This window comes from Hypanus sabinus (genome assembly GCF_030144855.1).
Source record: "Hypanus sabinus isolate sHypSab1 chromosome X2 unlocalized genomic scaffold, sHypSab1.hap1 SUPER_X2_unloc_9, whole genome shotgun sequence".
Taxonomy (NCBI): Eukaryota; Metazoa; Chordata; class Chondrichthyes; order Myliobatiformes; family Dasyatidae; genus Hypanus; species Hypanus sabinus.
In genome coordinates this window covers 270,799-298,742 of record NW_026779009.1, presented here as the reverse complement: position 1 = coordinate 298,742, position 27,944 = coordinate 270,799, and the positions used below count along the sequence as shown (strand labels likewise).

General features: G+C 43.8%; 1 protein-coding gene across 1 annotated transcript in view; it reads left to right on the top strand.

Annotated features, from left to right (window-relative positions):
• Nucleotides 1-269: 269 nt before the first annotated feature.
• The window catches only part of LOC132385996 (E3 ubiquitin-protein ligase TRIM39-like), a 30,459-nt gene continuing 2,784 nt past the window's right edge, over nt 270-27,944 (top strand). The window contains exons 1-6 of the mRNA XM_059958235.1: nt 270-909; nt 1,600-1,695; nt 2,111-2,344; nt 3,621-3,643; nt 3,731-3,849; nt 15,721-16,231. Of these exons, the coding sequence (XP_059814218.1) occupies nt 499-909; nt 1,600-1,695; nt 2,111-2,344; nt 3,621-3,643; nt 3,731-3,849; nt 15,721-16,231 (1,394 nt within the window). The 5' untranslated portion in view covers nt 270-498. The remainder of the gene's footprint in view (nt 910-1,599; nt 1,696-2,110; nt 2,345-3,620; nt 3,644-3,730; nt 3,850-15,720; nt 16,232-27,944) is intronic.

The window sequence follows — 27,944 nt, the reverse complement described above, 5'->3', positions numbered from 1 at the left end:
CGACTGACACATTCCAGTCTATAGGGACACCATTGGATATACAGGGATTCTCTACACAGGACAGGGAGTGGCCGGGTTGGCTGAGGAATCCTCAAGGTTATTGTAGTAGTGAACCACCCCAGGGGGGCAGACGGCTTCTCCTTTCAGCGCAGGACTTCAATCGTCTTCCAGGGGAAGGTCCTTCCGACCGCAGGGATGGGGCCTTTTGAGATTCAGCTGACGTTTTTGTCGCTCTAGGTTGTTAATAGCTGGGTTTGCAAGCCATATGGCCATCTCTCCTCCGCTCGTAGCCAGGCTTAGACAGACCATGTCCACGTTTTCTTATCTGTTGCACTTTTAATGTCTTTTTGATCCCACATTAACCAAAATTTCCACTGAACACATCCAGCATCAGAATCTGCAGCTCTCGTAGTGGACAATCGCGGTACTACAATCGCAGGGGTTCAGCAGATCCCCGAAAGTGAAAGCATTCTGAATCAGGAAGTGCCGGGAGTTAACATGGCTTCGAAAAGAAAAGCCGAGAGTTGGACCGAGGAGGTATTTTGTTCCATCTGCCTGGATTTCTTCACCGATCCGGTTATTCTGGAGTGTGGACACAACTTCTGTCGCTCTTGTATCACACAGTATTGGGAAAGGGAGGAGAGAAACTCCTGCCCGGAATGTAGAGAGGAGTTTGCTGACCGCACCCTCAGGGTGAATCGGGCCTTAGCAAATCTGGCTGAAAAAGCTCGAAATCTAAACCTGAATCGGAAAGGGAAGGAAAGTGAACGTCACTGCGAGGAACATGAGGAAGAACTGAAGCTGTTTTGTGAAACGGACAAGACACTGATCTGTGTGATCTGTGCAGTGGCGGAGGAACACAGAGAGCACCGCTTCCTGCCGATTAAAGAAGCTGTTAAAATCTACAAGGTAAAAACTAACGTTAGTTCAATACTTAAAATATTTCCTTTGTCCTACATATCATCACACGAGCCTTTATAACTAACACATGATTCTCTGCAACTTCCGCCTTTTCCAACGGGATTCTAGCATCTCTCCGTCCCACAGCCCACCTCCTCACCCCGCAACTCTCCGCTCTCTGTACGCATCGCTCACCATACTGTATCGCCCTGATCCACTCGCTCCTCCCCACTGATCTCCCTCCTGGCACCGACACCTGCAGGCGGGACAAGTGCTACACCTGACTCCTAACCTCTTCCCTCGTCGCCATTCAGGAGGGCAAACAGCCCAGTTCCTCCCGTTTCTTCCCTGGTCGATTGTCCTCTCGTATTTGATTCCTTCTTCTCCAGCTCTTTATCTCTTCCACATGCCCCCTCTCAGCTTCTCACTTCATCACCCTCCCCCACGTTCCCCCTCACGTTGTCTCACCCGTCACCTGTCAGCTGGTTCTCGTCCCCAACCTTTTTATTCTGGCTTCTGTCCCATTCCTTCCCAGTCCTATTGAAGAGTCTCATCCTGAAACACCGACTGTTTATTTCCCCTGAATAGATGCTGCCTGACTCACTGAGTTCCTCCGGTATTTTGTGTGATAATCGGGTTTGATCACCTGTTTCTTTTGATGCATCTTTGTCTCTATTTCCTTCACTCTCTGACTTCCAGGATCAGCTAAAATCTTCCTTAGACTCTCTCACAAAAAAGATATCAGACTTCCAGGAAAAGGAGCAGCAACAGAAAGAGAAGATTTCCGGAGTTCGGGTGAGGCTTCCTGAGCGGAATTTCTGATATTACTGTCGAGTTTTGCTCCATTTAATGCAGAATAGCCGAGTATTGCAGCTCCAGTGACCTGGTTTCGATCTTGACCTCTGCTGCTGTCGGTGTGGAGTTTGCATGCTCTCCCTGTAGCCATGACAGTTTCAGACACATTTCAAGGACATGCTGGATGAATGGTTAATTACAATTAACCCAGTGAAGGTGGGGAGGGTGTATGTGAATCTGCTGGGAGTTAATGGGTCAATGAAGGAGAATAATTTCAGGAAAATGTGAGGGAAAGAGGTTGACGGGAATGTCTCAGAAGTAGTATGGACCCCAATGAACCGAATGGTCAATTTTTTGTCATAAGGAAATACAACACAGCAATGTAGTAAACTAATCTTCGCCTTTCATTCGACAGAAACAGTCACACAGCGTTCAGAACCACATCGCATACCAGTTTGCTGAACTGCGCCAGATTATCACTGAGAAAGAGCAGAGCTTACTCAGGGATCTCAGGGAAGAAGAGAAGAGGATTCTCAACCCAATGGAGAAAAATCTTCTGGCTCTTCAAGAGAATATAAGGATTATTCAGGAGGAAATCACAAAGTTAAAGGAACAGATAGATCAAAAAGACAGTGTGATGTTTCTCAAGGTGAGGGATGATATTTCAATTTATTTCTGTCAAATTGAACCAAATGAACAGTGGTATATTTGAAATAAACACAGCACAGCGGCCAATTCTACCAAATCAATTGCCACTGCTGGTGACCTTACACAGAGTGTTCTCCTTGCATGAGGAACCTCCAATCAGTCTGCTAATGACATTCTAAATATCGGAGATTGATATTCGATCCTTTATTAGCAATATACAATATTAAGCATAATTAATTTCAGCATAATTTGAACATAATTAATCATAAATTAAACTGCAATTAATTGGTCAACAAAAGATATGGCATCTGCCAGTCCCAGGATCAAAACAGCCCAGAACAAAGTACGAATCCGTACCTTATTCCCTTCACTTTTACCACGTCCCCACTCACGTGACTGGTTATCGTAATAAACACATAACACAGAATACAATGCAGACAGAAAACAGACGTGTTGCTCCTGCACACAGCATTTACAAATGGCAGTCAACTGTTTCTCACCAGACAATTGATGCAACTATTCAGGGTTGCTGTTGCCCAAAACTGGTCTTCCACAACTTCTGTACATCCCAGGACAGAATGCAATCTTTTCTGAAATGATTTACTCTGATCATAACACAGAGCTGCTGATTGTTTCCTTAATTACCGCATTAAATATCCTCTAAAACTCTCATTAACTCCCGGTTCCAGTCACAGGCTGTGAGTGTGTCTGGTGCGGTGGGTGTGAGGGTCTCTCTGTCAATCAGTGAGAACAATGGGTGGTCATAACCCACACATCAGACTTATCCTCCATATCCGGTTTCCATCAGATTAGAGAAACTTTTACTGCTCTACTTTTTCGGATTGGTTTTTCATCGGATTGTGTCCCATTCTCCGCTCATTCCGCCCATTCCAAAAAACTTACCCCTAACATCTCCTCTGTACTACTTGCAAGCACTTTAAAACTGTCCTCTCGTGTTAGCCATGAATGAGATACTTTTTTCCAACTGCACACAATCAAATCCATCACTAATCTTAAATTGTTCCATTTTATCATTCTGATGTCTTATCCAGATGGTAATGCACAGCCTGTCCTGTCTTTCCTGTAAGTATCATCCTCTCAGTAATGGTCTAATTTTCAGCAACTTTCCCTGTAATTTTCCCCGTGGTTCTGTATTGCTGGTGTGTATTTGTGATTGTGGGAGTGGGAATTTTCAACACCTTGTAATGATTTGGATGAAATTCAGGATGTGGTCAGTAAGTCCAAGTCTAATCAGATTTGTGTTTTATTTATTTCAGGAGGAAGCTCATCGAAACAGGAGGTAGGACAGGCTCTTTACTGAAACCCTGTATGGATTTGTAAAATAGTTCAAAATTCCAGTTCATCACCAGCAGTTTAAAATTTACAGTATCAGCCACGATGTCCAGGAATTGTCAGTGACAGATGAGGCCCTACCGGTTGAAAAATTCGTTCGCTTCTATTTGCTGAACACAGTGCTGAGTGAAACACTTGATGCCATTAACCGAGGTAAAACTTACAAAGATTCATTTTTCCTTGTTCATGAAACACAATTAATTTATAAGCTGAAGCAAAGATTGGCTGTGATAATGGACTGAAGGGGAACTGAAATGTATTTCACATCAACCCCACCCACTGGGAGACATTACTTTCACATGATCAGCTGGAGATGTCAGACCCCTGGACACACCAGCACAGGGTCACAATACAACCAGTACATGGGACTGGCAGATGAACCACTGTGTCCTGATCCCAGGCAAATGCACTAACACACCAGGACATGCATTTGAATCCTTCCTCAGGAGCGGGGAATTTAATACTGACTTGATGATATTGTAGTGAATAAAAGTGGGTATCAGAGTGGTGACCAGGATTGTCAGGAAAATACACAAGCCCTTCGTGCACTGTGAGTGCAGAGTCTGACTGACACAGGTCTTCCCCCTTTTGGATCCACAACTCTCACTGTTGTTAAGAGAGAGAAGAGGGGAGCAGTAGTGACAGGAGACTCAATCGTCAGGAGACAGACAGGAAAATCTATGGACATGTATGGGGCCCCTGAATGATATCTTGCTCCCTAGGTGCCAAGGTCAGGGATATCTCAGATCCTGTCTGCAGCATTTTGCAGAGGGAGGGTGAAGAGTCAGCCATATTGTTGCATTTTGGGACCAATTACATTGGAAGTAAAAGGAAAGAGGTCCCGAAAATGGAATTTGGAGAGCTTGGTCGACAGCTCTGAAGCAGTGCCTCCAGGGTTGTGATTTCTGGATTGCTGCCTGTGCCACGTGCTGGTGAGGGTAGAAACAGGATAATTTGACAGATAGAGCATGGCTGAGAAGACGGTGCTGGGGACAGGGATTCAGGTTCTTGGATCACTGGGATTTCTTCTGGTGGATGAATGACCTGCTCAAAAGGGATGGATTGCACCTGGACCCAAGGGAGAAGAATATTCTCAGACAGAGGTTCGATAGAGCTGTTGGGGAGGGTTTAATCTAATTTGGTGGGGTTTAGAACTGGAGTGAAGGGATAGGACTGATGGTAAAAATGCAAAGATAGCGTGCAGTCAGACTGTCAGATAGGGCAGACAGATGAGAGGAGAAAATTGCAGCCAGCAAGGTGAGTATCAGTGCATCAGGGATGCAGAATTAAAAAGGGTAGCAGACACAGTACAGAAATTGTTATATCTCAATGCATGGACTATGAGAAATAAGGTGGATGATCTTGTTGCACTATTACCGATTGTCAGGTATGATGTTGTGGCCATCACGGAACCGTGGCTGAAGGATGGTTGTAGTTGGGAGCTGAATGTTCAAGATTACACAATGTATCAGAGGAAGGAAGGAAGATCTGATGGGGTGGTGTGGCTCTGCTGGTAAATCAGCAGCAAGATGTGACATAGGATTGGAAGATGTTGAATCTTGTGGGTTGAGGTAAGGAGCTGCAAAAGTAAAAATGACACTGACACTAGTCATACACAGGCCTCCCAACAGTCAGTGGGTTGAGGCCCACAGATTACAACTGGAAATAAAAACGGCTGATGAAAAGGACAATGTTATGATAATCATGGGAGATTTCAACATGCAGGGCAATTGGGAAAATCAGTTTGATAAAGGATCTCAAGAGAGTGAGTTTGTTGAATGCAATGTGATGGCTTTCTAGAGCAGTTTGTCGTTGAGCTTACTCGGGGAACAGCTCTAATGGATTGGGTTTTATGTATTGAACCAGAGGTGAGTAGTTAAAAGAAACCCTTAGGAGGCAGTGCTCACAACATGACCGAGTTCAACTTGAAATCTGATAAGGAGACAGTAAAGTCTGACATTGTAGTATTTCAGAGGAGTAAAAGAAATTACAGTGGTCTGAGAGAGGAGTTTGCCAAAGCAAATTGCAAGGAGATGCAGGCAGGGATGAGAGCAGAGCAGAAATGGTGTCCGTTTCTGGGAAAATGAGGAAGGTGAAGGATAGATGTATTCCAAAAATAAATAAATACTCAAATGGCAAAATAGTACAACCCTGGCTGACAAGGGAAAACAAGTTAATGTAAAGGAAAAAGAGAGGGGATACAACTAAACAAAAATTAGTAGGAAGACAGAGGATTGGGAAGCTTTTAAATATCTACAGAGAGGAACTAAAATAATGATTTGGAGGGGAAAAATAAACAACAAATTGATTTGAATTGAATTGACTTTATTTCTTACATCCTTCATCTACATAAGGATTAAAAATCTTTATGTCTCCACCTAAATGTGCAATGTGCAATCTATTATAATTTATAATGAATAATATGTACAACAGGCCAGTCAATATAACATAGAAATACAGTTGTGTCAGCATTAGTTAATCAGTCTGATGGCCTGGTTGAAGAAGCTGTCCCGGAGCCTGTTGCTCCTGGATTTTAATCTGTGGTACTGTACCCCGGACGGTAGCAACTGGTACAGTTTGTGCTTGGGGTGACTCTGGTTTCCAATGATCCTTCAGGCCCTTTTTACACACCTGTCTTTGTAAAACAAGTTAGCAAACAATATCAAATTGTTTTTCAAGTATTGTAAAAAATAAAACAGAGATGAGAGTGGATATAGGACCGCTTGAAAATGAGGCCGGATATATAATAACGCGGGATAAAGAGATGGCAGATAAACCAAATATTTTGCACCAGTCTTCACCGTGGAAGACACTAGCACAGTGCCCGGTGTTGAAGAGTGCGAGGGAAGAGAAGTGAGTGCAGTTGCTGTTACAAGGGAGAAGGTGTTCAAAAAGCTGAAAGACCTAAAGGTACATAAGTCACCCGGACCAGATGAACTGCACCCTAGTGTTCTGAAAGAGGTTGTGATAGACATTTTGGAGGCATTTCAAATGATCATTCAAAAGTCATTGGACCCTGGCGTGGTGCCAGAGGGCTGGAAAATGGCAAATGTCACTTGACTGTTTAAGTAAGGAGGAAGGCAGCAGAAAGGAAATTACAGACCAGTTAGCCTCACCTCTGTGGTTGGGAAGAAATTGGAGTCAGTTGTTAAGTCTGAGGCTATGGAATACTTGGTGACACTGGACAAGATAGGACAAGTCAGCATGGCTTCGTTAAGGGAATATCCTGCCTGACAAACCTGTTGGGATTCTTTGAGGAGATTACAAGCAGGATAGATAAAGGGGATGCAGTGTATGTTGTATATTTGGAATCTCAGAAGGCCTTTGACAAGGTGCCACACATGAAGGTGGTAACCAGGTTAAGAGGCCATGGTATTACAGAAAAGTTACAGGAATGGTTAGAACATTGGCTGATTGGTAGGAAACAGTGAATGAGAGTAAAGGTATCATTTTCTGGTTGGCTGCCAGTGACTCATGTTCCAAAGTGGTCAGCGTTAGGACACCTTCATTTTATGCTGTATATAAAGATCCAGCTGATGGAATAGACAATAAGATATAGGAACAGAAGTGGGTTATTCGGCCCATCGGGTCTGCTCCACCATTCAGTTATGAGCAGATCCAATTCTTCCAGTCATCCCCACTCCCCTGCTTTCACCCCATGCCCTTTGATGCCCTGGTTAATCAAGAACCTATCTATCTTTCCCTTAAACATGACTTGGCCTCAACAGCCACTTGTGGCAACACACTTTCCACACAATGACTAAAGTAATTTCTCCGCATCTCAGTTCTAAAAGGTCCTCCTTCAATCCTGAAGTCATGCTCTCTTGTCCTAGAATAGATGGCTTTGTTTCCAAGTTTGCAGATGACACAAAGTTTGGTGGAGGGGTCGGTAGTGTTGAGGAAACAGTTAGGCTGGACAGGTCTTGAATGAGGAGAATGGGAAAGAAAGTGGGAAATGATATACAATGTTGGAAAGTGCATAGCCATGCACTTTGGTCGTAGAAATAATGTGCAGATTTTTTTTCAAATGGGAAGAAAACCCAAAAAGCTGAGTTGAAAATGGACTTAGCAGTCATTCTGGAGAACACAGTGGTGAGGAAGGCAAATCCAACGTTAGCATTCAATTCAAGGGGTTTAGATAGCATTCAGTCCAAGAGCAGGGATGTGATGCTGAGGCTTTATAAGGCACTGGTGAAGCCTCACCTTGAGTATTGTGAAGTTGGGTTCCTCGTCTAAGAAAAGATGTGCTGCCATTGCAGAAGGTTCATTTCATAAGGATGATTCCAGGAATGAAAGGGTTATCATACGAGGAAAGTTTGATAGCTCTGTCTCTGTACTCGCTGGAATATAGAAAGATGAGGGGGGATCTCATTGAAAACTTTCGAATATTGAAAGGCCCAGACAGTGTAGATGTGGAAAGGATGTTTCCCATGGTGGTGGAGTTTAGTACAAGAGGGCACAGCTTCAAGATAGAAGGGCGTCTATTTAAAACAGATGCAAAGAAATTTGAGCCAATGGCTGGTGAATTTGTGGAACCTGTTTGGTGTATTTAAGGCAGAGCTTGATAGGTTCTAGATTGGACACAGCATCAAAGGTTATGGGGAGAAGACCAGGTAGTGGGGCTGAGGAGGGAAACGTGGATCAGCCATGATTGAATGGCAGAGCAGACTCGATAGGAAAATGGCCTAATTCTGCTCCTGTGTCTTATGGTGATCAGACCACTACATTGAAGCATTGTGAGAATGAGCTCGGACACACCAACAAGAATTGACATTGGTCAAGATTTCATCTCGGGAGAAGCACACACAGCCTGGCAAAGCTCCCTCACACACACACACAGGAAGAACTGGCAGATTGTAGTCAGAGCCTCAGCAATGTACGTTGTTATTTCCCTCAGTAACCTGGAAACCAGTCTGTTCAGAGACAGTCATTTATTCATTTAAACAACTCAATCACGCGTGACACATTGTCAACACACACCAGACATGTGATGACACACTGTAACATACAAATTCTTCAACGTGCACACTGTCCTTCAATGTGTATACACACCACACGGATATTTACCACAATCAACACACACACACACACACACACACACACACACACGTTCTATCAGAGTGTAACATACAGCGACAGAAAAAGGCACAAATTCCCATTTAGGATTGAAATCTGCCGTCCTTACCCAGTCTGTCTGTTCTGTGGCACTGAGCTGCCCTCTGACGTGACGTCACATCAACACTTCACAGACAGACTCCGGGGTGAGATTCCTCAGGAGGATGATCTGGGAGGGTTTGATGGATGTTGAACCCACGGCCCACTTCATCAATCTGCAAGAGTAAAATGTCTTCTTGAGCATGGCCCATATGTGTGTGAGATCTTGGGTACAAGTTTATTTTCACCTTTTTCCACAGAATTTGAGGTCAAATTCCATTTACCCACTTCCCTCTCTGTGACAATATTACCCAATAGACCACTCAAAAAATTTCCCATTTCACTTTCAATCCGAGGCCTCTGGTTCTGTACTCCCATTTCTTGGAAAAAGAAACATTATTTAAGCCCCTTATGAATTATTTACCTTGATAAGGGGTCATACCTGAACATCCTACACTACAGCTGAATAGCCCAAGCTTATCCACCCTCTGATTTTAACCCAAGCCCCCAGTCCTGGTAACATCCTCCTGAAGCCTCCTGTCCAGTGTAATGACATCCTCCCCATATTCGGGAACCGGAAATGCAGACAATGCTCCAAGTGTGGCCTATCATCGACATCAAAGGCCTTGCTGAATTTTATGTGGACAGTGTGGAATAGGCTGATGAATACAGTACTGAAGGAGTTTTGTTTAGATTGGGACAAGAAGGGCGGCGTGGGAGCTAAATTCTGAAGGAAGGCAGTTCTGTAAAAAACTTTGCGGACAAGAACGGCGAGACTGCGCAGGACAGCGCGGAGAGTTTAAAAAGATGACCACCCTATACAGCGGGCAGCGGAGGGGGTGGCAGCAGAGTGTAGGGCTTTGGCTCAACGGGCTTAGGCGGTAACGGGAAGAGCCGAGAGCGAAGCACCAACTCTTTTTCTCCCCTTGGCAAATCGGCCCGACGGACGGGGGAGCAGCAGGGCACATTAGCGAATGGTTTAAGAAGTTTGTGTGTTTGGCGAAGTAAGTGGGTGAGTAGACCCATCTTTCTTTGTTTCATTCCTTTGTTTCATTAGGTAGCATGTCTGCAGGGTTAGTGCTTTGTTCAGCTTGATGGCCTACTGCTTATCAGAGAAAATGAAGAGGTGATAGACAGGAGCTACAGGGAGGTAGTCATCCCTAGGCTACAGGGGTCAGAAAACTGGGTGACTGTCAGGAGAGGGAAGGGAAATGCCCGGATAGTGGAGAGCACCTCTGTGGCTGCCCCCTTCAGCAACAAGTATATCATTTCGGATGCTGTTGAGGGGGACGTCCTGACAGGGGACGGTCACGGTGACCGGGTCTCTGGCACTGAGCCTGGCGCTGTTGTGCAGGAGGGAAGGAGGGAGAAGAGGAATGCGGTAGTCATAGGGGATTCCATAGTCAGGGGAACAGACAGGAGATTCTGTGAGCCTGGTAGAGATACCCACATGGTGTGCTGCCTCCCAGGTGCCAGGGTACAGGATGTCTCGAACCGGGACCAGAAGATATTGAAGGGAGAGGGCGAGCAGCCAGCTGTCTTGGTACATGTTGGTACCAATGACATAGAGAGGAAAGGGAAGGAGGTCCTGAAAAGAGATTTCCGGGAGTTAGGAAGGAAGCTGAGAAGCAGGACCTCCAGGGTAGTAATCTCAGGATTGCTGCCTGTGCCACGTGCTAGCGAGGGCAAGAATAGTAGGATCAGGCAGAAGACTGCGTGGCTGAGAGACTGGTGCAGGGGGCAGGGCTTCAGATTCTTGGATCATTGGGATCTCTTCTGAGGGCAGTATTAACTGTTCAAAAAGGACGGGTTACACCTGAATCTCGGCGGGAATGTTTAATAGAGCTGTTAGGGAGGGTTTAAAGTAATTTGGCAGGGGAATGGGAAACCGTAATGATAGAGCGGAGGAGGGGGAAAACAGAAATAAATCTAAGATAGAGAGCAGTGAAGATGTCAGGAAGGACAGGCAGCTGATGGGGCAAATTTGCAGCCACTGGGATGAGTTGCAGTGCAATCAAAACAAAAAGTAGCAAATACTGGACTTAAGGTGTCATACTTAAATACACACAGCTTAAGGAATAAGGTGGATGATCTTGTCGTACAGCTACAGATTGGCAGGTATAATTTTGTGGCCATCACTGAGACGTGGCTAAAGGATGCATGGCTGTGAGAGCTGAACGTCCAAGGATACACGGTGTATCGGAAGGATAGGCAGGTAGGCAGAGGGGGTGACGTGGCTTTATTGGTAAGAAATGATATTAAATCATCAGAAAGAGGTGTCATAGGATCGGAAGGTGCAGAATCTTCATGGGTTGAGCTAAGAAATCGCAGGGGTGAAAGGACCCTGATGGCAGTTATCTACAGGCCTCCTAACAGCTGCAATGATGTGGACTACAAATTACAACAGGAAATAGAAAAGGCTTGCCAGAAGGGCAGTGTTATGATAATTGTGGGGATTTTAACATGCGAGTGGATTGGGAAAATCAGGACGACACTGGATCTCAAGAGAGAGAATTTCTAGAATGTCTACGAGATGGCTTTTCAGAACAGCTTGTTGTTGAGCCCACTAGGGGATCAGAGCAGCATTGGCTGGAGATTATGCGAGAAGTGAGGAAGGTGCAACACAGATATATTCCAAAAAAGAAGAAATTTTCGAATGGAAAAAGGTTGCGACCGTGGCTGACAAGAGAAGTGAAAGCCAAAGTACAAGCAAAGGAGAGGGCATTCAAGGAAACAAAAATTAGTGTGAAGACAGAGGATTGGGAAGTTTTTAAAAGCTTACAAAAGGAAACTAAGAAGGCCATTAAGAGGGAAAAGATGAACTATAAAAGGAAGCTAGTAAATAATATCAAAGAAGATACTAAAAGCTTTTTCAAGTATGTAAAGTGTAAAAAAACATGTCAGAGTGGAGAAAGGACTGATAGAAAATGATGCTGGAGAAATTGTAATGGGAGATAAGGAGATGGCTGAGGAACTGAACGAGTATTTGCATCAGTCCTCACTAAGGAAGATATCAGCAGTATAATGGACACTCAGGGGTGTCAGGGAAGAGAAGTGTGCGCAGTCACAATTACGACAGAGAAAGTACTAAGGAAGCTGAATAGTCTAAGGGTAGATAAATCCCCAGGACCAGATGGAATGCACCCTTGTGTTTTGAAGGAAGTAGCTGTGGAGATCGCGGAGGCATAAGCAATGATCTTTCAAAAGTCAATATATTCTGGCATGGTTCCGGAGGAGTGGAAGATTGAAAATGCCACTCTGGTATTTAAGAAAGGGGAAAGGAAGCAAAAAGTGAATTATAAACCTGTTAGCTTGAGAAATGTTGGGAAGTTTCTGGAGTCAATTGTCAAGGATGAGGTTACGGAGTACCTGCAGGCATATGACAAGATAGGCCAAACTCAGCATGGTTTCCTTAAAGGAAAATCCTGCCTGACAAACCCATTGACATTTTTTGAAGTAATTACAAGTCGGCGAGACAAGGGAGATGCAGTGGATGTTGTGTGTTTGGATTTTCAGAAGGCCTTTGACAAGGTGCCACACATGAGGCTGCTAAACAAGATAAGAGCCCATGAAATTACAGGAAAGTTACATACGTTGATAGAGCGTTGGCTGATTGGCAGGAAACAGAGAGTGGGAATAAAGGATCCCATTCTGGTTGTCTGCCAGTTACCAGTGGCGTTCCACAAGGGTCTGTGTTGGGGCCACTTCTTTTTATGTTGTATATCAATGATTTGGATTATGGAATAGATGGCTTTGTGGCTAAGTTTGCGGATGATACAAAGATAGGTGGAGGGGCCGGTAGTGCTGAGGAAACACAGAGTCTCTGCAGAGAGACTTGGATAGATTAGGAGAATGGTCAAAGAAGTGGCAAATGAAATATAATGTTTAAAAGTGTATGGTCATGCACGTTCTTAGAAGAAATAAACTGGCTGACTATTATTTAAATGGAGAGAGAATTCAAAATTCTGAGATGCAATTGTACTTGGAAGTGCTTGTGCAGGATACCCTTAAGGTTAACCTCCAAGTTGAGTCGGTGGTGAAGAAGGTGAATGCAATGTTGGCATTCATTTCTAGGGGAATAGAATATAAGAGCAGGGATGTGATGTTGAGGCACTATAAGGAACTGGTAAGACCTCACTTGGAATACTGTCTGCAGTTTTGGGCTCCTTATTTACGAAAGGATGTTCTGACATTGGAGAGGGTTCAGAGAAGATTCACGAGAATGATTCCTGGAATAAGAGTGTTAACATGTGAGGAATGTTTGACCGCTCTTGGACTGTACTCCGTGGAGTTTAGAATGAGGGGGAACCTCACAGAATCATTTCGAATGTTAAAAGGCATGGACAGAGTGGATGTGGCAAAGTTGTTTCCCATGGTGGGGGAGTCTAGTACGAGAGCATGACTTAAGGATTGAAGGGCGCCCATTCAGAACGGAGATGCGAAGAATTTTTTTTTGCCAGAGGGTGGTGAATCTGTGAATTTCTTGCAGCAGTGGAAGCCAAGTTATTGTATGTATTTAAGACAAAGATTGATAGGTATGTGAGTGGGACCAAATGGGAGAATGGGAAAATGGATCAGCTCATGATAAAATAACTTCTGCTTTAAAAATCAAACACAAGAAAATCTCCAGATGCTGGAAATCCAAGCTGCACAGGTCCTGATGAAGGGTCTCGCCAGATCTCTGGCACCTGTCTGGAGAGAGTTGATGTTGAGAGGATGTGGGTGGGTCGAGAACGGTGAGCACAGCCTCCGACTATAGGGATGTCCATTTAGGACAGAGATGAGGAGGAATTCCTTTATCCACAGGATAGTGAATCTGCCACAGGCAGCTGTGGAGGCCAAATAATTGAGTATATTTAAAGCAGAGTAACACACACAAATTGTTGGGTGAACAGCAGGCCGGTAAGTTTCTATGGAAACGAGTAAACAGTCTACGGTTCAGACTGAAACAATTCATCAATACCTGTGTTGCTTAAGGGTTGCTGCAAATTCAACCCCTGTCTTAATGAGGGGCTGCGGGGGATGGGGTTGTGGGAAAGGGGACAAAGTCATCCTCATCTGCCATCTTTGCCCCCTCCAGCTTCTCATTACGTCTACACACACAGTTCACCCACGGGGTTTCCACCCCTCCCCCTCCTGGTTCAATCTGCCATTCATCTCTCCCCTACTGGTTCCCATTATCACCTCCTTTACTGTCTTAAACCATCACACTGCCCCACTTCCCACTCACAAATGAATGTAAACATTGTATGACTGGCCTGTTCCTGTGCTGTACTGCTCTATGTTCTCTGTTCCCTGTTCCGAAGAATGAGAGGAGATCTCATGGAAACACAAAATTCTTTCAGGGGTCAACAGGCAGGAGTGACGGAGGATGTTTCCCCTGTCTGAGGAGTCAAGGGCCAGGGGTCTCCCTGCTCTCCGTCCAGCGGAAAACCCCCGATCCCCGGGGCCCCGCTGTCCGAGTCTCCCCCCGATCCCCGGGGCCGCGCTGTCCGAGTCTCCCCCCGATCCCCGGGGCCGCGCTGTCCGAGTCTCCCCCCGATCCCCGGGGCCGCGCTGTCCGAGTCTCCCCCCGATCCCCGGGGCCGCGCTGTCCGAGTCTCCCCCCGATCCCCGGGGTCGCGATGTCCGAGTATCCCCCCGATCCTCGGGGCCGCGCTGTCCGAGTCTCCCCCCGATCCTCGGGGCCCCGCTGTCAGAGTCTCCCCCCGATCCCCGGGGCCGCGCAGTCCGAGTCTCCCCCCGATCCCCGGGGCCGCGCTGTCCGAGTCTCACCCCGATCCCCGGGGCCGCGCTGTCCGAGTCTCACCCCGATCCCCGGGGCCGCGCTGTCCGAGTCTCCCCCCGATCCCCGGGGCCGCTCTGTCTGAGTCTCACCCCGATCCCCCGGGCCCCGCTGTCCGAGTCTCCCCCCCGATCCCCGGGGCCGCGCTGTCCGAGTCTCCCCCCGATCCCCCGGGCCCCGCTGTCCGAGTCTCCCCCCGATCCCCGGGGCCGCGCTGTTCGAGTCTCCCCCCGATCCCCGGGGCTGCGCTGTCCGAGTCTCCCCCCGATCCCCGGTCCCCGCTGTCCGAGTCTCCCCCCGATCCCCGGGGCCGCGCTGTCCGAGTCTCCCCCCGATCCCCGGGGCCGCTCTGTCCGAGTCTCACCCCGATCCCCCGGGTCCCGCTGTCCGAGTCTCCCCCCCGATCCCCGGGGCCGCGCTGTCCGAGTCTCCCCCCGATCCCCCGGGCCCCGCTGTCCGAGTCTCCCCCCGATCCCCGGGGCCGCGCTGTCCGAGTCTCCCCCCGATCCCCGGGGCTGCGCTGTCCGAGTCTCCCCCCGATCCCCGGTCCCCGCTGTCCGAGTCTCCCCCCGATCCCCGGTCCCCGCTGTCCGAGTCTCCCCCCGATCCCCGGGGCCGCGCTGTCCGAGTCTCCCCCCGATCCCCGGGGCCGTGCTGTCCGAGTCTCCCCCCGATCCCCGGGGCCGCGCTGTCCGAGTCTCCCCCCAATCCCCGGGGCCGTGCTGTCCGAGTCTCCCCCCGATCCCCGGAGCCGCGCTGTCCGAGACTCCCCCCGATCCCCGGTCCCCGCTGTCCGAGTCTCCCCCCGATCCCCGGGGCCCCGCTGTCCGAGTCTCCCCCGGTCCCCGGGTTCGCGCTGCCCGAGTCGCCCCGCGATCCCCGGGGTCGCGCTGCCCGAGTCTCCCCCGATCCCCGGGGCCGCGCTGTCCGAGTCTCCCCCGATCCCCGGGGTCCCGCTGTCCGAGTCTCCCCCCGATCCCCGGGGCCGCGCTGTCCGAGTCTCCCCCCGATCCCTGGGGCCGCGCTGCCCGAGTCTCCCCCCCCCCGATCCCCGGGTCTCTCTAATTCTCTGCTTCTCCCCCCAGTCTCTGTCACCCTGGATGTGGAAACGGCGGGTCCGTGTCTCGAGGTGTCTGAGGATCGGAAGAGTGTGAGACGGACCCGGACCTGGAGAGATCTCCCTGACACCGGGAAGAGATTCACAAACCGGTCTTGTGTGCTGGGATCGGAGGGATTCACATCGGGGAGACATTACTGGGAGGTGGAGGTGACGGGGAATCGGTTCTGGTGTGTGGGAGTCGCCGCAGAGTCTGTGGAGAGGAAGAGACGGGTCAGACTGAGTCCGGAGACCGGATTCTGGGTCATCGGGCGGTTTTGTGACGTGTTACATCGGGATTATGACGTGTCCGGTCTCATCTCCCCCGAGTCCCGTCTCGCTGCCGGTCCCATCCCCGGGAGGGTGGGAGTTTATCTCAGTTACGAGTCCGGGACAGTTTCATTTTACAACGCGGAGACCAAGTCCCATCTCCACACCTTCACTGGGAATAAATTCACGGGGAAACTTTATCCTTTCTTCCGGACTGGGGATGTAAACCAGTGGCTGAGAATCTGCTCCGGTTCCGCTCCGGGTCTGTAAACGGGTCGGGTCCCGGGACCGGCGTCAGGAGTAAAGTCACTGTAAATATAAATGTGCGGAGAGTGCAGCTAAATACGTGGCTCAGGAGATGGTGCAGGAGGTAGGGCTTCATGTTTCTGGACAATTGGGCTTTGTTCGGGGGAAGGTGGGGCCTGTTCCGACGGGACGGTTTGCCCCTGAACTGGGCGGGGGGGGGGGGGGGAACCAGAGTTTTAGAGCAGATAGTGAGGTGCAGGAGGATAAGGAACATGAGAGGACTGCATGTATAAACGGAAATGAAAAAAAAAGCAGATGATATACATATTCTCAGGTACATCTATTTCAATGCACGGAGTATTGTCGGTAAAACAGATGAGTTTAGGGCTTGGGTTGACACGTGGGATAACGTCATTACTGCTATTAGTGAGGGGCAGAACTGGCAGCTTAATGTTCCGGCAAAATTGGAGAACGGCCAATTTTGCGGAAATGGAAAAGGATCCAGGAAGAGTGGATTGGGATAAGTTTTTTTTTTCTGGCCAGGATGTGTTCAGTAAGTTCACAGGCTTAAGAAATTAAATAGAGATTGGGTTGGAAATGTTATAGCAACTTCATTTAATTCAAAATCGAGAGGAGTTGCAATTCCGGTTAATAAATCTTTACCAATTAAAATACAAAATATAATAATTGATTCTGTGTGGAGATATGTGGTTATACATTGTCAAATTTTTTTCAGAATTATGGACTTTTATGAACATTTATGCACCAAATGAAAATGATGCAAAATTCATACAAGAAGATTTTTTGAACTTGGCTGACGCAAATGATAAAATATTAATAGGCGGAGATTTTAATTTTTGTTTAGATCCAGTTTTGGATAGGTCAACTAAAGTTGTTACAAAATTAAAAGTAATAAAACTAACTTTATCATTAATGAAAGATTTAAACCTGATTGATATATGGAGAAAAATTAATCCAAGAGAAAGAGATTATTCATTTTATTCAAATAGACATAAAGCTTAGATGGAGATTTAATACAATTTTATTAAAACGTCAAGATTTTTGTGATTTTATGAAAAAACAGATTCAATTTTTTTTGGATACAAATTTACATTCAGTTGAGGGTAAAATTGTATTATAGGAAGCGATGAAAGCATATTTAAGGGGTCAGATTATAAGTTATACATCTAAAATTAAGAAGGAAAATTGGGAAAAGATATCATAAAGTTAGAAAAAGAATCTCAAAGATATATGACAGAACAAAAACAAAGACAACTTGTTAATAAAAAAACTACAATATAATACACTCCAGACATATCGTACAGAAAAAGTAATTATGAGAACTAAACAGAAATATTATGAATTAGGTGAAAGATCACATAAAATTCTTGCTTGGCAGTTGAAAACAGAACAGGCTTTTAAAACAATAATTGCAATTAGAACAAGTGTAAATAAGGTTGCTGATAAACCTTTAGAAATTAATGAAACTTTATTTTTTTTTATATACTGAACTATATCAATCAGAATCACAAAATAAGATTACTGAGATGGATAAATTTTTATCACAAATAACCCTTCCAAAATTTAATTTGGAAGAACAGAAAGGATTAGATATGCCCTTTACATTAAAAGAGGTTGAAGAAGCTTTAGGATCACTTGAGAGTAACAAATCCCCAGAAGAAGATGGTTTTCCTCCTGAATTTTATTAAAAAAATTAAAGATATATTAATTCCTCCCTTTATGGAATTAATATACCAAGTGGAAAGAATGCATAAACTCCCACAATCTTTTTTAACAGCGATCATAACTGTATTGCCAAAAAAAGAGATCCTCTAAAACCAACATCATATAGGCCTATTTCTTTGTTGAATACAGATTATAAGATAATAGCAAAAATTTTATCTAATAGAATATCTAAATATTTACCAAAATTAATACATATGGATCAAACAGATTTTGTTAAAAATAGACAATCAATGGATAATCTAACCTGGTTACTTAGTATAATTCATCTGGCACAAAAAAGAGAGGAAATGAGTGTGGCATTTGCTTTGGATGCAGAAAATGCATTTGATAGATTGGAATGGGATTTTTTTGTTTAAGGTATTGGAAAAATATGAGCGAGGAAAATCTTTTATACAATGGATTAAAACCTTAAATACTAATCCTCAAGCTGAAGTAGTTACAAATGCTCAGATTTCAACACCATTTTGCTTAACGAGGTCAACTGGACAAGGCTGCCCGTTATCACCTGCTTTATTTGTATTGGCAAAAGAACCATTAGCTGAATTAATTAGAACAGATTCAGATATTGGCGGTTTTAGAGTTAATCAAGAAGAATATAAAATTAATTTATTTGCTGATGATGTTTTGATTTATTTAACAAACCTAGTACAATCTTTGCAAAGATTATCTTTTAAATTGGAAGAATACGGGAAAGTATCAGGGTATAAATTAAATTGGGATAAAAGTGAAATTTTACCCCTTACAAAAGGAAATTATAATCAATGTCGATTAGTAACTCAATTTCGATGGTGAATAAATGGGATAAAATATTTAGGTATCAGAGTTGTCAATGATGTAAAAAATTTATATAAACAAAATTATTTGCCATTATTAAAAAAAAATAAAAGAGGATCTTGATAAATGGATGATGTTACCAATAACATTAATAGGTAGAGTTAATGCTGTAAAAATGAATATATTCCATAGATTGCAATATATATTCCAAACTTTACCAATACAATTACCGCAGAAGTTTTTTCAAGAACTAAATAAATATGTAAGGAAATTTCTTTGGAAAGGAAAGATGTCAAGAATATCATTGGAAAAATTGAGATGTAAATTTGATTTAGGAGGGTTACAACTTCCAAATTTTAAGAATTATGATAAAGCAAATCAACTTAGATTTATTGCATCTTTTTTTGATGAAAAAAAAACCCGGCATGGATTAGAATAAAATTAGATAAGATAGGAGAAAACATACCAGAAGATTTTACATATAAATGGGAATCCAAATTGATACGGGAAAAAAAAGAATCTCCTATATTAAGACACTTGAATGATTTATGGAATAAGGTAAATATGGCTGATAAGATAAAGAAATCTTTATTAGCAAAAATAAACTTTAATTCAAAATAGGCTTATTCCTTTTACAATGGATAATAAACTTTTACATAATTGGTTCCAAAAGGGGATTAAATATATACGTAATTGTTTTGAAGGAGGTATATTGATGTCGTTTGATCAATGAAAAAATAAATATAAAATATCAAACAACACTCTTTTCTCTTATTTTCAATTAAAGGACAATTACGAGAAAAGCTGGGTCAAACAATGTTGATGCCAAAAATAGTGAAATAGAAATATTAATTCAAAAAGGAAAAATTTTAAAAATTACATCTTGTATGTACAATTTGATTCAAAAACAGACTGAATCTGGAATTCATAAATCAAGACAAAAATGGGAAACTGATTTGAATGTTAAAATTGTTGGAAAAAGTTGATCAAGATTATGTTCTGATAGTATGATAAATACAATAAATGTTCAAATTAGATTAATACAATATAATTTTTACATCAATTATATATAACACCACAGAAAATAAATAGATTAAATTCAAATATGTCTGACCAATGCTTTCGATGTAATCAAGAAATTGGTACTTTTTTACATTCTACTTGGTCTTGTTTTAAAATTCAACCATTTTCGATATATCTGACTTTTACTGGAACAAAGTACTGGAGTTCAACTCCCAAATAGTCCAATATTATTTTTATTAGGAGATATTGAAGGGACAATACCGAAAATTAAATTGAATATGTATCAGAAAAAAATTATAAATATTGATTGGCAGTAGCTAAAAAAGTTATCGCAATTACTTGGAAATCTGAGTTATATTTAACTATGGATCATTGGAATAATGAAATATATAGTTGTATTCCACTTGAAAAAATTACATATAATCTAAGAAATGAATATGATATATTTTTCAAAATTTGGCTCCCATACCTACAAAAGATAGGATTAAATATATAGGTCCTTTGAAGATAAAATTATAATGTAATTGGGGAAAGTAAGAATAAATATTAAAATTATTTTGAACTCCATGGAGCATGTGGGTATCCTCCAATATCGAGGCAATCTTTTTCTTCTTTATTTCTTTCTTTAGATAAGGGTTAAGGTGGGGAGGGGGAGGAGGACTAATATTATTTTTCTTTTTCTTACTAATTTTTCATTACATTTATTCTTTGTAATTTTCTAAAAAATTAATAAATAAATAAAAAGAGCATCCCAGTAATCCAACAGCCCACTCACCTTTGCTACCCTTTATGTCATTTCCTTACGTTTAACACAATTATTACGTGCCTTTTCCAGCTCAAACTGTGAATTGATTTAAAGTCAGTCCCATAATTTAATAGCTTTTATTTGAAAACTATCTACCCTCGCAAAGATTGTACTGAAGACTGCATTTGATTTTTCTTCAGCCTTGTACGCTTCACATTGAAATAGTATGTGTTTCGACGGTTTCATAATGACAAAATGTACACGACACAGAATGAAGTTTTCCAATTAGTTACAAGGCATAATTAAGCATAGTGTGGATATTTCTGTCATGTGAATATCATTCCTTCACTTGTTTTAAGCCCTTCTTCTGTAAACCCAACAGGTTTATGTATTCTGTAAAGGTGTCTGTCTTTACGTCCATTATCCTACGTCTTGCCATAAGCCCCTAATTCTTAACACTACCAACCTTTTAGCTTCTAATTTGCTAAGTGGCAAGTCTATATCCACAGCTTAATATTTAACAGCTTTTGGTGCTAAACAGTTAACATCATCATTTCCCTCAACATTGTGATCTGCGGCCCATAATGTGCAGGCCTATAAATCAAACTTTAGATATGAAATACCGTTTGAGGAGTTTCCAACAGTCAATCTGACCGACTGCCAGAATGACCTGTTTAAGACTCATCAAAACCGAAATATATTCTGAGCAAATTATAAGGACCAATTTCCTCCCCCCACTGTAAGCCTAAACGGTTGGCAAAGAATTCTGCTTCCTATGCTGATAAATGGCTATAAGTCATTTCTTTAACATGACCTGCAATTCAGTCACACAAAAACAGCCACACCAACATCCCCAGTTAACTTATCTTTTGATTCATCTGTAAAAATAGTTACTGTATGATAATAACTTTCATTAATATACTGATGAACCAACAGACTCTCGGGCAGAACTGAAACCGATCGTGTAACCTAAAATCAACTGAAGTCAGTGGAGAAAACAAGGTGGGGTTACAGAGAAAGCTACAGTGGGACATATTGTATCATCAAATACACTCGTATTCCCAGCGTGGAAAGAACACAGCCACCCGAAACAAAAAAAAACACTCTTCTAGTGATGTCCCCAACCGTCCTCCAGCGCACCTTTAACAGGATGATCATTTCCTTGACCCGCAAATTAATCCAGTATGTTGACATCAACTTGAACCTCTGCTACCATGAGTGAATGATGAAGCAGACTCGATGGGCCGGATGGCCTGACTCTGCTTCCATGTCTTATGGCCTTATGGAAATCAGGATTGAGCAGGAGACTGCGAGACTTTGTCTGAGTTTTATATTTGGACGATCGATGCTGGTACGGGTGGGAACCCACAACGTCGTATTTGTAATCCTTTATTATCTAATTTTATGATTAATTATATTCTCTCTGAGACAAGCACTTAGGTGTGTAAACCTCTATATGCAGATGATGGAACTCTATGGCTTAGAGGCATAAATTGCAATTATACTGTATATTGGATCCAATTAGCAGCTAATAATTTTGAACAGTCGGCAAATATATGAGAATTTAAGCTTTCAATCACTAATGAACAAGTTCTGTGTTTTATAAATGTGATAATAGGTATGCAGTTGATTTGAAATGATATGGTCAAACTCTTCAAGACATGACAGCGGAAAGATGGATAATCAGCTGGCATGGAAGCGCCAAATCAGAAAAAAATAACATTAAATATTCTCAGTTGTCTATATGGGTATTCTAGGAAGCTACATGAATATCATTGTGGACCATGTTCATTTGTTTAATTGGATCTGTTCTTGATTATGGCTGTGTGACTTGCAGATCAGCGTCATCTTCCATTTTAAAGTGTTCGGAAGTGTTCTGGCGCAATAAGGTGGTCCCCTGTTTCAGCTTTACTGGTTGAACTGCTTCTGTCTGGTAGGCGCTTCAGATCCCTCCAGACTAAGACCAATAGGCACTGGAGAAGTTTTTTCCCTACTGCGGTCACTTTGCTGTACAGTTAACTGTCGGTTAACTGTCGGCTAACTATTACTTGGATTGCACTACTTGTATATAAAATCTATAATTTCATTTATATTTATCAGCTGTTATGAGCATAGAGACAACATCTGCCGGAAGTAAATTCCTTGTATGTGTACAGGTACTTGGCGATTAAAGTCTGATTCTGATTCCGAATTCTGAAATGAGCCAAGTATAATTGCGGAGACTGCAGTTGATATTAACAAACTGGATTCATTAGACGGGACAAATAGATTACCATCCTGTTGAAGTTGTATTCGAGGACGGTTGGCAACATCATACGAGGAGTGTTTTCAAGTTTAGGTGGCTGGGATCTTAACGCGCTGGGAAGATGGGATTGTGGGATTACACAATGTTCCCCAATGTCACATTCTCTGAAACCCCATCTTGTTCTGCCTGTGACGAGCTGCTTTTAGGTCACAGAGCTTAATAAGTCTAAGAATTCTGCAATGTCCGAGAGTCTGTTGGTTCATCAGTATATTCTGGAAAACTATTATGATATACTAACTGTCGCAGAAGAATCAAAAGATAACAACTGAGATGTTCCTCTGGCTGTTTCTGTGCCTTAATTACAGGTAACGACGAAGAAACAACTTACTAACCATTATATCAGTATATAGAATAGCATTTGTTGCCATCATTTTAGGCTTACACTAAGTGGAGGAAATTTGTCCGTGTAAAGCTCTAATTTATTCACATGCCATTTCGGTTTTGATGATTCTTAAAACAGTTTATTCTCGCGGACGGTCAGATTTACTGTTGGAAACTCATTGGCCCACTTCTTATGAGTTTTATGGGTCTTCTTCGGGGTCTCAACCTGCACGGAGAGGTTGAGTCACAAAAGCTGATACAATCCCAGCGGTGGATAAAGACCTTCCACCCGGCAAATCTGAAGCTAAGGGGTTGGTGGGATTGAGCATTATAGCAAGACTGTTGGGATAATGAGCATAAAGGGAACGCCAATACAGAATGCATAATTGTTAGCTTTGTGGGGGAACGGAGTAAAACAAGAAGGGAAAGAATTTTATTCAAAAAAGGAGCAGTGAAGGTTTTACAGCACACTCCCGTCCATTTAGTGGCGGGAATCCGACTTTAATTTGATCTGTCAAACGCCTTTTAACCAAAGCCCGCCCCGTTTCGTTTCATTAGCAAATCATTCAAGGGGAAGGCGGAGAGTAGTGTGATTGACAATGGATTAGGCAGCCAGTGTTCGACTAGATTCCCGCCGTTTTGTGGGCTGTAAGGTTGATGGGCCGCAAAGGGAACAGATGGACATATGCACAGACCAATGGCTGGACAGCGTTTCGGTGCAGTTCTTTGACTGTCATCTGGCAGGTCCAATGTGGTACTGAGTCTCCAGGACGGTGCCTTGCCCCTCACAAAACACATACTATCCGAACGTTCCAGAGCTGCCGGTCGATGCCACAACCTGCCGGGGAATAACACCTGGGTGATCAGGGGATGAATGTGAGGAGCTGGAACCCTCACTGCAACCGCCTTTGGCTTGTCCTCAGGTCGGGGCTTTATTAATGAACTGAAGCACCGAGGTGACCGGATATTTCACCTGCTCCCTGAATTTTGACTGAGTCACCGCGTAAATAAATGTGTTCGTGCAGCAGCTGAAATTCCTCAGCAAAAATCCAACGTAGATGAAGATCCATTCAGATTCATTGAATCCGAATACTTTTCCTGAAACCTGATAATAAATGACATTTACAAATTGTGTCATCCACAGGAGGATGAAGCTGCCGGAGAGGGTGAAGAGTAAAACCACAGACCTCCTCCTGCTCTCCATCTCAGGGTCACTGCGGTTCTCCTCCTTGCTCTGACCTTTCAGCCCCTTACGGATCCGACTGGCCACTAAAATGTGTCTGACTGTCACAGCGTTGAGCAGCAGGATCCCAGCGAAAGGGAGGAATGGAGTTAAAACAGTATCGAACCAGTCATATCCCACCCACCAGGGTTCAGTGAAATAATTGTCCTTGGGAATACACAGCCACGGTACATTGTCGATGATCATGCGGGGTTCCCATGTGAAGTATCGGGGAATGTTTCTCAGACAGGACAGTACACCTGTTGTTGTTAGAACCACAGCCGCAGTTTTCCCGGTGCAGTATTTTGTTTTCAGCTTCTGGCAGCAAATGGCGACAAACCGGTCAAAGGTGAAAGTGACGGTGAACCAGACAGAACAGTGTGTGGCTGTGAAGCTCAGAACATCGATAACACTGCACACAGGAGTGATGCCCAGAAAACTCCACCGGAAGTAAAATACGCTGATTCGATACAAAATGACCTCGGTGACAACGGACAGTAGATCGGCCGCTGCCATGGCCACCAGGTAGCGAGTGGTGCAGGTAGAGAGGCCGCACTTTTTCCGGGACAGGATCACAATCGCCACTACATTCACTGGAGAGAGAGAGGGAGAGAAACAGACACTGGGCATTACGTGACACATTCTCCGGGAATTAACACCGGATCGAGTTGCAGCTAAAGATGTCTGTGAACGGCTGCTAATCCAGCACCAGACACGGTCACACTATCTCTGAACTGTTTTCTTCAGTGTGGAGATAAAGCAATGTGTGGGCAATCGTCGGCGATATAAAGGAGCTGAATGAGCAACAACGATCGCTGCTGATCCCGATTCCAGTCGCTGATGGGGCCGGTTTCACTGACTTAACCGTGACTGACCAGGACTCTGGAAAATCAGCATCTGATGTTTCCAAGATGAGATACAGAGGGGAGAAACACACTGAAAATACTGGAGGGACAACTTAGTAAACAGAGACTCAGTGGCTCAGTGAACGGATGAATTCTGCACCGCAGTACAATTCGATAACACACGTGAGCAGATCCCTGGACACCGGATCGGGTGATCAGACCAAATTATTGACCAAAAGTCAGCGGGATACGATGTGACAGACTCCACAGGGAGACGCGAAACACAGCACCAGGGGCTCTCTTTGATCAATAACTCAGAAACAGTGAACCTGACAATGAACTGCCCCTACCCGACCCCTGTCACACCTTCTCGGAGAGCTCCCTGTCCTCAGCACTGGGACAAATCTGAACAAGGTATCATTAAAGGCAAGAACAGCGTTTGAGTGGATCCCGTGAGTTCGAGGAGAGACAGAGGTTTAGTTCCCTTTGTCATTGAATATGAAAAATCGGAAAGTGGAGTTGACAGGATCGATATCTCTGACGGATATTTGTACAATGATCATCAATTTGGAAGATTGTAAAATGATCATGTATAGGTTCACACAGGTAATAATCAGATATTCCAAACATGAATCTCTTACCGGGAACTCCAACAACGACAATGAACGCGTACATTACTTTCTGCACTCTCATGTACATATCCAACAATACAGACATTTTCTCTGTCCAGTGATTTGGCCCTCTGTGTTATACGCGATCTCTCGGAATGAAATGTTGAGGCAGCACATGCCTCGGGTTTTTAATACAATTCAGTGACTCCACAGGGACGGATTTCAACAGATTTAAAAATAAAGTTTTAAAATTATTTACAAATCGATTACATCAGACACGTGGAATTCCCGCGGTGACGGATCGCGATTAAACTATTCAATTAATATGAAGACCATTGGGAGCTAATTTGTCCTAATTCAGTTGACTGAACCGTCGGAGTTATCTTATCAATTAAATGTGCATCCACTGTAAATATGCAATTCAAAGTAACCATTTATCAGACACAAAATATTGAAGTAAATTATGCCATTGTAGCTTGTGAAATTGCATTGAATCACGAACACTACGCCGGCTGGTGTTGTCGTGGGATTAGCGCCGGACTTCGGAGCGAGTTCGTATCCAGCTGGCTCCAAAAAAACCTTTGTGTGTCTGTGTGTGGGTCGACCGACTGTCTCTGCCTGACCCTGCCGGACAATACACGTGTCCATCTCCAATTCACTTTATCCCCTTGGTTTAGTCCCTTCTCATCTGTCTCCCCAAACTGCACAGTTCCAACACTTCTCAAAATGGCTGCCTGAACAATAAAAAAGACAAGAACAGAGGGCATAAATCAAATTGCATTTATTAGTAATGTATGTACAAATGAAATAACTTCGAGACTTGTCGCAGCTCCAAATCAGGAGGCAACCCTACGTGCACATTAGATTGTGCCAGAGAAAGAATCATTTCAAACAGCTCCCAAAATGTTGACTCCATTTAAAAGATATGAAGAACAAAGGTCAAAGTTGACATTGCATTTTTATTAAAGTATGGATAAATGGAAAAACCTTGAAATCCGACACACGTCCAGATGCCCCGCCTCACCCAGGTTAGTTTTCACCCCCAAATCCGCCAACACTCCCAACCTTGTGCAAATCTGTCGGCGTCCTCAAATCTGTGCTCACTAGAAAACCCTCAAAGAACCTTCAAATCAATGTCCACCTCAAAGCATTCGACACCACGAAATCCTTGTGCACTCCCACATTCGCTGCCATACCCCTAAAGCGGAGCACATCCGCAAAGTTGGATGCTCCGCCAAACCCGTCCGCACCACTAGATTCACTGGCAAACCCCGAAATCTGCCTGCATCCCCATTTATCTGACCAAACAATAACATGTATCATCCTGTCCTGGTGACGTCGGACCTACCAATCCCCTGCAATATTGTCACAGTATGTCCCCAGAAAATCTTTTTCGCAATCTTCACCACTTTCCTTACAACGGCTTCTGTCCTTTTATACTCAATAAGGTTACTTGGACACTGATACTTCTTCACTTTCCTAAACTCCTTGTTCCACTCCCTAATCGCCTCTGCGCACTCCTCAGTCCACAGTGGTACAGTCTTTCTCCAATTAATTCCGTTTGTAATGGGAATCACTTCCATCGCAGTTTGCTGAATAACGTGACATAACATTTCATTGTAAAAATACACATCTTCGTCAATATTCTGAAGCAGTTCTAGAACTACTGTGAATATCAAATCTCGTACCCATTCTGACACACAAGTTGAAAAACTGTTCTTTAATCAAACCATTACCATCATTCTGCAAACAAACCCTCAGTGAACTGGGTTAAAATCTCAGCTGCAGGCAACTCTTCGTGAGCGAGAACAAAATATACTTTCTCACAACTCTGTGGAAAGTTTTCCACAAGCGTTGTAAACCATAATCAGTTTTATACAACTACCTGCTGAATCAAATATTTCTACAGCAATTCCCACATCCGGTTCATTCACATTCACAACTCTACACCCTGCCTCCTTCCTTATAAATCTGTCAGCACTACCTCTCTATCAAATGACCAATCACGCCAAACGACAATATAATCCTGCACAGAAAAACTTAACTGTGAAAATAATCTCTTTTCCTGAATACTCAAAATATCGGGGGATTCTGACAAATGCGAA